This window comes from Papaver somniferum, chromosome 7 (genome assembly GCF_003573695.1).
Source record: "Papaver somniferum cultivar HN1 chromosome 7, ASM357369v1, whole genome shotgun sequence".
NCBI lineage: Eukaryota > Viridiplantae > Streptophyta > Magnoliopsida > Ranunculales > Papaveraceae > Papaver > Papaver somniferum.
Window position 1 is genome coordinate 114,510,739 of NC_039364.1, and position 10,275 is coordinate 114,521,013.

The window sequence follows — 10,275 nt, forward strand, 5'->3', positions numbered from 1 at the left end:
GGTTTGGGCGTTCTGGCCTTCTCTACCTTAGGGGAACTTGTGGAAAATACTTTATGTTTTTTCAAGCGTCTGAAGAATTGTTTAGTTAGCAACGATGCTATTAGTGGTTTTGATAGTTTTATTTTTCATAAATTAGGTATTGCTATTCAAAAAGGAGTTGGTGTCCAACTTGTTGTTAGGTTACCAACCAGAGTTGTATGCCAGTCTTAAGTTTTGATTATCATAATAAGTGTTTTTCCATTAGAAATTAAGTTATTTTAATAAATCATCTTCTCCTTTTTTTTTTTTATTTTTTTTTTGTAAAATTAATTAAAACTGTATAAAAGGAAATATATCCACTTTTAATAGATCCGTTATAAATCCATTCAAAAACTAACCGTTAGATCCTCGAAGGAAAGGAAAAAAATAATATTAATAGCCGTTTCTTTGTCCTTTTCTCCTCTCGTCATCTTCTCCCTTTCTCATTCATTTTTTTCTAAAGCCCAAAAAAGCAAATAAAACCCTAGAAATTCTCCTCTGTTTAGTTTTTCACTCAACAAAATCCTTCATTACAAGAAATCCCTAATTCTTAAACACAAAACCCTAACCCTAAAACTCCCAATTGTTTTCAATCAGAATCCGAGATTTATCAATACATTAAGAAAATGGCATCAAAAACTAGCACTAAAGACATTATCACTCTTAGAGGTTCAGCGGCAATCGTTAGTGAGTTCTTTGGTTATGCTGCTAATAGGTGAGAAACAAACTCATAATTTCCTTGATTGTCAATTGAAATTGATATATGAATTTCTAATTTAGGGTTTTATGAATCACAGTATTTTGTATAATCGAGGGATTTATCCAGAAGAAAGTTTTACTAAAGTGAAGAAATATGGACTTCCTATGTTATTAACACAAGATGAGAATGTTAAATTGTTTCTCACAAACTTAACTGCCCAATTATCAGGTAAAATTAAGAATTGATTTTTGATTCTTATTTCTGCTCTTCATGTGTTGAGTCTTGTGTGTGCACTATCACTGTGGTGTCTTGTTCACGATATTCTGGTAGTATGTTATTTTTGAAGCCCTAATTTTGATTTATTTATTTTTTTGGATCAGAATGGTTGGAATCAGGACACTTGCAAAGGGTCGTTTTGGTGATAATGAGCAAACAAACTAATGAAGTTTTAGAGAGGTGGAATTTCAGTATAGAGACTGACAAAGAAGTTGTTGAAAAGGGGTACTTTCGTCTCACTTTAGACCATTTCTTCGAATTATAAGAAATTTAACTCTATGGTTACTGAACTTGTAGTTGCTTTGGGTTTTTTGAAGGGTTTCCAAGGAAAAGAGTGATAAGGAGATAATGAGAGAGATTCAAGCTATTATGAGACAAATTGCATCTAGTATTACTTACTTGCCTTGCCTCGATGAACAATGTAAGTTTGGTTGAAGATGTCTTTATTTTTGTACTTGCAGTGATTGAGAGTTCCAAATTGATTCTCATTTGCTAATTCTTGTACTGCATCAGGTATTTTTGATGTGTTAGCTTATACGGATGCTGAAGTAGCAGTTCCATTTACTTGGATTGAAAGTGATCCTAAACTTATTGCAAACCCACAAATGGTGAAATTGCATTCATTTGATACCAAGGTAACATAATTGTATGGACAAATTATTTTATCATTTAGGTGTATGATCAAGTTTTCTTAGAACATATTGAGAAACTTTGAACTTCATGAGAACTAATTTTTCATACCTAGTCCAAAAAAGTAGAGCATGAACAACTTTTCTCCGAACATTTTGGAGTAGCTTAGAATTTTTTTGAGAACTTATTGTTGCTGTGAGTGTTGATGATGGTGTCTGAACAAGTTTTCATGGAACATTTAGAGATATTTAGAAATTATGGGATCTGATTGTCGGTACTGGGGTAAGAAAATAGCGTATGATCAGCTTTGCTTGCTTAGACATTTGGCACAAGCTTTAGAATTTTATGGGAACTTATTTTTGAGGGTGTGTTGCAGATTCACAAGGTGGATACTCTGGTTTCATACAAAAACGACGAGGAAGACTAGTAATTTGGAATTATTCCTGTGATACTCTGGTTTCATACAAAAACGACGAGGAAGACTAGTAATTCGGAATTATTCCTATGCTCAAGTGACATTTGTCAACCCTTCTGTTTCTGCATTTGAGTGAATTCTGTGAATCGTTTATTCACATATATTTTGTAAGTTTTTTGAGTGTGGATAGAATGATGAACAAGAAAGTGTAGTTTTTCTTCAAGTGCTTCCTCAGATATTTCAGTAATTTTCAGTGTTCGGTGAAGTTAATTTGATTTGATTTTCGGTGATCAGTGCTAAAGTCATTTCTTAAATAAATATGATATATGCACCATTGCGTCAAAAAACCTTATCAGCTTATCCCTTCTGGATGACTTGCTTTGCAATGATGAAAGCAGCTTGAATCTGATGTCTGAACAAGGAGAAGCTTCTTTCGTTCTGAAGAGTACCAGACTATTTGTTTTTTCTTTTCTTTTTCGTTTTCTTTTTTTTAAATTTTGCTTTTTGCTTAAATAGATTGGCACAACTGAAATCTGATTATGAATTGGGCTGACCTAAAATCAGCTTGTATATATATTTACAAAACGGTTCTTTTCCGTCCACCAAAATTGGGACCAACCACCCCTTCACACTACACAGACATAACAGGTTCCCTAACAAAAAAGACTGAACTCTGGCTGATTGGACAAAGCCATCCTCACCAGAAAGCTTAGCTTGATGAAGTAACAGATTGTGTATTACAGGGGTTTTCACACATGCTGTATTACTAACCTATAGCTTCTTGAACATAATTTTCAATTGTTTATACGCTTTCATCAATCAGTCTGCTACACAAGGTGGTAGTCACCTAGCAATCTCACAGACCTTGGTAAACTGCACCAGGACGCAGCTCGTCTAGAGAATCCACACTTCTTAATGCATTTGAATCCACACTTCTGAAAGCATTTAACTCTCTGAGGCCAGTCCAACCACGGCGTGTAAGGAGATCCCGGAAGTCTTCTTCAGTGTAGAATGTCTTTTCTTCTGGACGAATAGAAATCCGGCCAGAATCATCATAGAAGCATATTTTTATCGTAATTTCTGAAAGGAAATTTATTTCAAATGCTGGAAACAAGTAAAGCTAAGGGTTCAAGAAATAGAGCAAAGAAGAATATGTTATTCTGTTATTACCATCATCGAGGTGAAGAGTGTAGGTTCCCAATGGCATGTCACGGTCAAGGGAACGGATAACCTCAGCTTCATCCTCTAACCAAAATGCTCGTCTGGTTCTTAATCCAAATGCTGATTTGATTGCCTCCTTTATTGCATCTGTTGTACCGTCAATACCAATTTTTCTAGTGAAGTCCCTCCACTTGACAGAAATAACCCTTCCGGCAAAGGAGTGAATCCCTTCACCACCTGCAAAACAATGGCAGGAAAAAACAAAAGAAAACAATTGCCTCTCTGAAAGCAAAAAGAGTAAATAAATTGACAGAATAATAAAGTATACAGTAATCTCAATCTCTCTGCTCTTAATTGATTCGATAAGTGGAATTGACTGAGCTGAGCTTTGTTTGACTAAACCAAAATACTCGGGGACTCTCTTTGTTTGGCACAATTGTCTGAATGAGGTAAGCTCAATCGTTAACGGGTATGGCATCCCAGTGAGACCCCTCTATCGGTCTATTTTCTAATATAGAGGAAATAACCATAGGCTTTCATGGAAGTCAAAATATATTTTCGAAAGTTGGTCCGTGATCATGAGAAATGAGATATTTTCTTCAGCAAGGTGTAGACTAGAATTCACTCCATGATTAACTTAAAAGTGTTTCATTTTATCTTTAATAGTATATGTACCAAGCAATGGGAAGGAAAAAAGAAGAAAACATCGCCAGACAGAGAGGAACTCTTTCGAGGAGGACCGGCCACTTGAAATCTGATTCCTTCTCCTTCAAATACGAACCTTAACTATATACTTTTTAGTTAATAAAATTACCATTCCCAGAAGTTCCTCTCCAATTCCATGGGGGAATTCCACTTCCTCCAACTGCCTCAGCAGCTGTGATGGCAAGAGGCTGTCTATCTTGATCCAAACTCTTTTCCAGATTGAGTGCCGCTGACCTGCCACCTTCTGCAGATTAACCAGAATAAGTTTTGTCAACTGCTAGTAAAGAAACGTTTGGAGGAGCATACATAAACATGAAGAATGAATTGTCAACTAACATTTTGACTTACTAATGTCACATTAAAAGACAACTACCACAAGTCTAATGTTATTCTGATTTTTCTATATTAAGAATTTAAGAGTACTTATATTTCTAATTTCCTTATAAGTTAACATCCCACGAACATCAACGTTTGCTCCCTCCTAAATAAATCTAAAAAGAAGGGTGCTAGCGATGTTCCTACTTCCTTTTGGTTGTGGGTAGCAAGTGCTCTCAGGAGGGATGTTTCCATAAGATTTAACACCCCAAACCCCCATTGTTATCCACATGCTGAGAAGTTGTTGGTGACTGTCAGTAGGTTCATCCTTCAATACAACTTGTTGGGAAAACCTAACTCTCGCACTCCCCTCACACCAAGTCCTTGCCCATATGTTACAATTAATATCAAACTGGACATAAAATTATGCCATCTAGATGGTTAGATCACTTATTGTGAATTTGCATAGGCTTTCACTCATTTTAGCTTAGTCAGAAAAGGAAAATATAACTTGCAGCTGATTTAAGACGGGTGTATTTTCAGTTATGCACTGTTTTTCCTCACAGTAAATATGAAGCTACACGTGTTATAACATGATTTGCAAGTACAGTCATTATGCACCATTTTTCCTCACAAAAGGAGAATTAAACATGAAGTGTTTTTAGAAGAAGGTGGAGAAGAAAAGGAGTGTCCAATAATATAAATTAAAAATACGAAGCAACACCGGCAGCCATGCAACTCCATTTCTGACCACAAGCATAGGATTTTAAGAAGAAATATATATCAAAGAGATATCCCCCTAACCGCAGGGAAGTCAGGCCAAGAATGAAGCAGTAAAAAGGACTAGAATGGTAATCACACTAACAACAAGAGAGAATATAACGAAACTCCAACAGATCTGGGACTTTACGGAAAATTTTCTGAGTCACATACCATGGAAATGACTTGAAGACCCACAGCCCACAGGTCCTCCATCCATATGAGCCACTCGGCGACTACTTGCCATTTAGAAAAAAGGTTTACCTAATTGGTAAATATGTTTTGCTTACCTGCTTGGCTAGTGGCTGTGTGGTGGTTAATTAGTGAAAGAGTTGTTTGTCCTCCTATCAGATCTTATGTTTTTTCCGTAAGAAGAACAGAAGAAGATTTTCAAAGAGATGAACGCGTATCAGTAAAAATAGGCCTAAACCACATGGTGACTAACAAAACAGCAACAAATATGGTAATGGAGGAGGCACAATAGGAAGTATCACAGAGTATTTGCTTCATTATGGCTTTTCATGGGTCCTAGAGAAATGTACATATACGACTTGAATGAGTTTCGTAAAAATGCCATTTGTGCAAAGCAGAGTGATAATGATAGTGGATTACGTGTCAAACCAAAGTACAAGCTCTAGGATTTCCATACCGAAACACAAATCCAATTTATACTTTCTGTCGCGTTTTCAATCTGATCTCCATGAAGCAAGTAAAACAGATATGACACGCGAGTTCTAATACGTATGTGATGGAATTTACAAATGGAAAAATACCTTCTACAGGTCCAAATGGAATAGCAGCATCTTCGATACCTAACCAAAGAGTGAAATACTTGTCAGTACCAATATTATCAAAACATACCACACAGGTGTTATTGAACGGCAAATGTTATTATCTTATGTCACGTATTATGATGTATAAAAATATTCTGCACAGGGCAAGGGTCTGAGTAAGCAACAATTCATAAGCTCTTATAAAAGCTGCAGCTGCAGCTGACAATAACAATATAATAAAAAGATTCATGTTCCAACATTCCATAGAAGCTGTAATAACCAAAATTTCATGTGCACGCCACCGTTACCAAATAATCATGTTCCCTAACAAAGTTTTAATTCAACTGAAGCATACTCAAACTCAATAACATGGTGTCACACACAAGGACTCAACAAATTATCATCAAAACATGCCAACACAAAAGAATTCAAACTCCTAGCAGGATTGAGAAATGACAAGGTCTCACTAAGGACTTGTGCAGGGTTTGCATTATAAAATCAATAACTGTACACCCATGTTGTTATGAAATCATTAATCAGAAGGCATCGAAGATATAGTTAAGCATTTTCATGTTCTAACATTCCATAAAAAGCTTGTAATACCCCAAAATTTCACATGGGCACCACCATTACCAAATTACAAGTACTTCGCTAGAATGCTAGTCTTATCAGGATGCCTAATAAAGCCCTGAATCCAAATAACGCATAGTCAAACTCCATAACATTGTATCTCACACATAGGACTTCAAAACTTACCATCAAAAGAGATATGCAAAGTACTAGAGTTCATGCAAACATACTACAAGATCAATAACCATACATATACTATGGAATCGCTAATAAGAAAAAGGAAATGTTAATAACCTTTATCAGAGAACTGAATATAAGCATCCACCTTGGTTGACAATGGGGTAGTGTTCTTACTATACGTCACATTTTTATTCCTCTCCTTAATCAACTCGTCAAGTTCTTTATAATAAGCTAACTTCAGCGATACACCACCACGATCTTGGTGATGCTTCATTTTCTTAAACTCTTTTAATAAATTTCTCCATTTGTCAGTACACATGCTTGGTGATCTATCGAACCCTTTTTCTCTCATCTTTGTAGAGATTTGTTCCCATAAATGTTTATTTGATTTTGATGTATTAAATAAACCATCCATTTCTCTTCTCAAACTTATTAATAATCTTGTTTCTTCAGAAACCCATGTTTCTGCTCTTTTCTTTGGAGGTCTCATTTCATGATCAGACCCACTACTGTCAGCTAAAACCATTTGTTGTTGTGGTTGTTGTTGGTGGTGGTGGTGATGAGGATGTAATCCACCATTGTTAACAACTTCCATTATCATTTCTCTCTCTTCTTCAACTTCTTTATTATTATAAAAATCAATCTGGTTAGATTTCTCTGATAAATACATAACTGAAAGTATCAATCTTTTGGTGCCTTGTAAGCTGTGCCAACAGTCATCAAAAATTTAAAAAGAAACAATGGTAAAAAAAGAAAATAGCTGAAATTAGTGAAAATTACAATCTGGGTTCTGAAGAAAAAGAGGAGAAATAAAACCCATGTGTTGAATTTAGAAATTATATTCCAGAAAATCTAAAAAAAGTGGGTATCAAGAACAGACAGAGGGTGGACAACCCAGTAAGTGGTAGATTTTGATTTAGGTGTGAAAATGAAAAGTGAAAATATATAAGGGTTTTAAAGATAAGAGCAGTATGAACAAACCCATATTGTCAAATTGATTGAGAGATCAATTGAAGAGTATATATATAGGAAGAAACTTTACTTAAGTTAACTGAAAATATGCCAAAATTCCTAGAGGAAGAAGGGGAGATGATCAATTGAGATACAGTGATATGGATTGAGTTCACTAATGAAAGAGATGGAAAAGAATACCATGCTGAAGAGGAGATTCTGCAATCTAAAGAAAGAGATGTAGCTTCTGCTTGTCTTTTCTTCTTCTTCTACTTTATTTTTCTACATCTTCACAGTTGAATCTTAGTCATAAACATTAACGGCTATTAATCAATTTGGGCAATTTGTCTTACATGTGTTGAGAATCTAACGATAAGAAGCTAATTAGCTACGGTAGGAAAAATATTAGTATAGGGTGGCTCACTTAAATAGGATCAGTGGTCAAACGAAGTCAAAACAATTTAGACAATTGGATGCTTTGACTTTTTTGTTGCTTTTGTTGACCGTGATCGTCGGAAATTTCTACGGCATAGCAGACCAAAAGCGGACAGTAGTCGGTCTATCCTGCAAAGGGCGCCTAACCCGTGGTCCCTGACATTAAATATTTGTTTTAGCACTCAGACGGCATACCTCACGTCGTTAACAATAACTCGTGTTTTGGTCGAGATATGAAGGTTCAGTGAGGAGTCCAGACTTCATAGAGTTTGACTATCACTCATAACCTAATTTTCAAATACTATAAATTAATCACAAGAAAGTATACCTTTTGAAACTTGGCTACACAAAAGTAAATAAGTTATTTTTAATTCAGTTTCGTTGAAAATACAGATACACTTAGCCTATGCAACAAGCCTTTAAACCATCAGGCTTTCCTGGTGGACGAGTTATGTCTTCTGAGGGTTTACCGATAGATATATCCACAAAATCAATTTCATTATATTATTAGTCGTCATCTACGTCGGGCGAGGTTCGTTGAAGACTGGCATACACTGTCTCTGAGATATGATAGAGTAACTGGTCTCACAAAATGCTTGAATCTATCCATCACCTTAAGGATGTTGAAATGAGCTGAGCTTCATACCGGAAATTTGAACCCTTCCATCTATGCCATTCCTCTAGAGCTCTTGCTATAACTTCATCATCAGTTTCACCCCATAGTCGATATCGGTTGACATTTGATTGAATTCATGAACTGCATTGGCTACGGTAACATGTCTGAATAAACGGGGGTATAACAACCACACCCAATAATTTGTTCGCCAATCTGTATGGACTAAACTCCAATATAATTCTGGGAGCACCAACTTAAAAGCGAGACTCAATCAAGAAATATTTGAAAGAGTTTTATCTCTTTCTCAATATAATCAGTAAATCAACTAGATAGAAATCCGTGAGACTGATTGATATGAGAAACAACTTAGACGATACCAAAGATCAATGCCCAAGTGTCAATCAAGTTATATCCAACAATCAAGGTCGGATTTATCAGCTGATTGAACTATACATAACCTGTGATATTTCAATTATATAAACAAATGTAATGCGGAAAATAAATAACACAGACACCAGAAATTTTGTTAACGAGGAAACCGCAAATGCAGAAAACCCTGGGACCTAGTTCGAATTTGAATACTACACTGTATTAAGCCACTACAGACTCTAGCCTACTACAAGCTAACTTCAGACTGGAATGTAGTTAAGCCCTAACCAAGTCTCACACTAATTAAGGTACAGTCGCGTTCCTTACGACTCTAGAACCGCGCCGGATTCTGCGCACTTGATTCCCTTAGCTGATCTCACCCACAACTAACAGTTGCTACGACCCAAAGTCGAAGACTTATAAACAAATATGTCTCCCACAGATATATCTATCATTTATTCTGTTTTTGTTCCGTGTTTTGATATACACATCAAGGTGAACAGGAACCAACTAACAATTCGGTCTTATACTCCCGAAGAGCAGCCTAGAAATATTAGTCACCTCACAATAACCTAACTGATTAACATAAGAAGTTATTGCAGAATCACAAAAGTCTAAGACGAAGAACTGTTGTGATTACTTTTTATATCTTACCTATCAGAGATAAATCTCGAGTAAATCTTAGAAAAGATAAAACTCAATACGATAAAACAAGTAAGATCATAATACGCAACTACAGAGAAAATAGTTGGATCTAGCTTCACGAATCCCACATGAATTCTTCAAGTCGTTAACCTAATAATGGTTTTAGAAAACCTAGGTTAAGGGAGAATCGACTCTAGTTTGCAACTAGGACACAAAAAAATGTTGGGACTACTTTTTCTAGTTGCTAGAGTTCTCCCTTATACAGTCTTTCAAATAAGGGTTGCTTACAATCAAATCTAACATAGCTTAGTAGCTTCGTAACAAAGAGTTTAATATTCACCGTAGATGAACTACTGATTTAAGATTCAAGTTAAGTCTGCTTAGAAATTAAGCAATTAATCTCCACTGTTAGATGGTCTTAGCTTGTTACACACAAATAAAATATACTTATATTTAAATACGGGTAACCGTACCTAAACGTGTATATTGGGTTGGCTCAATAACAGTTATCCGAAGTTAGCCACATGAACACTTTTGACTTAACCGTATTCATCTTAACACTTCTAGATCAAATATGATGATCAATCAATCATGATAGATAATCAAATTAATCTAATTGTGCTTCAAATAGAGTTGTTCAATTGTTCACTATCTCATAGAAATATTCATGAACAAATTGAAACGAAATCGGTTTGATTCGTGATTGTACAAAATACTTACACAAGAATCAAATCATGAACATTAAGCCACAGTTTGC

The 10,275-nt window shown here is 35.5% G+C and overlaps 2 protein-coding genes across 3 annotated transcripts; one reads left to right on the forward strand and one right to left on the reverse strand.

The window, feature by feature from the left end:
• Positions 1-455: 455 nt before the first annotated feature.
• On the forward strand, positions 456-2,335 carry LOC113298195 (mitotic spindle checkpoint protein MAD2-like). Its single transcript, XM_026546885.1, has 6 exons — positions 456-733; positions 816-946; positions 1,099-1,219; positions 1,312-1,415; positions 1,508-1,629; positions 2,001-2,335. The coding sequence occupies exons 1-6, from the start codon at positions 645-647 to the stop codon at positions 2,049-2,051; spliced, it is 618 nt and encodes a 205-aa protein (XP_026402670.1). The 5' UTR covers positions 456-644; the 3' UTR covers positions 2,052-2,335.
• A 221-nt stretch (positions 2,336-2,556) lies between these two features.
• Positions 2,557-7,715, reverse strand: LOC113298194 (trihelix transcription factor GT-1-like). 2 transcript variants are annotated; one of them, XM_026546884.1, is made up of 5 exons: positions 6,617-7,715; positions 5,753-5,791; positions 4,015-4,149; positions 3,210-3,437; positions 2,557-3,062 (listed from the first exon to the last, which is right to left on the reverse strand). In XM_026546884.1, the coding sequence occupies exons 1-5, from the start codon at positions 7,170-7,172 to the stop codon at positions 2,896-2,898; spliced, it is 1,125 nt and encodes a 374-aa protein (XP_026402669.1). In that variant the 5' UTR covers positions 7,173-7,715; the 3' UTR covers positions 2,557-2,895. The 2 variants fall into 2 exon arrangements, with proteins under 2 accessions (XP_026402669.1, XP_026402668.1); XM_026546883.1 differs by having other exon boundaries at positions 2,557-3,119; positions 6,617-7,714.
• Between the last annotated feature and the right edge of the window lie 2,560 nt (positions 7,716-10,275).

What these genes read in the sequence shown, in the direction of transcription:
- LOC113298194 (XM_026546883.1), bottom strand. Translation starts at nt 7,172, where the DNA reads ATGTATTTATCAGAGAAATCTAACCAGATTGATTTTTATAATAATAAA. An exon ending in TATTCAGTTCTCTGATAAAG is followed by an intron (nt 5,792 to 6,616) that starts GTTATTAACATT and finishes CTCTTTGGTTAG; the next exon opens with GTATCGAAGATGCTGCTATT. An exon ending in TCCATTTGGACCTGTAGAAG is followed by an intron (nt 4,150 to 5,752) that starts GTATTTTTCCAT and finishes GTTAATCTGCAG; the next exon opens with AAGGTGGCAGGTCAGCGGCA.
- LOC113298195 (XM_026546885.1), top strand. Translation starts at nt 645, where the DNA reads ATGGCATCAAAAACTAGCACTAAAGACATTATCACTCTTAGAGGTTCA. An exon ending in AAAGAAGTTGTTGAAAAGGG is followed by an intron (nt 1,220 to 1,311) that starts GTACTTTCGTCT and finishes GGTTTTTTGAAG; the next exon opens with GGTTTCCAAGGAAAAGAGTG. An exon ending in TGCATTCATTTGATACCAAG is followed by an intron (nt 1,630 to 2,000) that starts GTAACATAATTG and finishes GGTGTGTTGCAG; the next exon opens with ATTCACAAGGTGGATACTCT.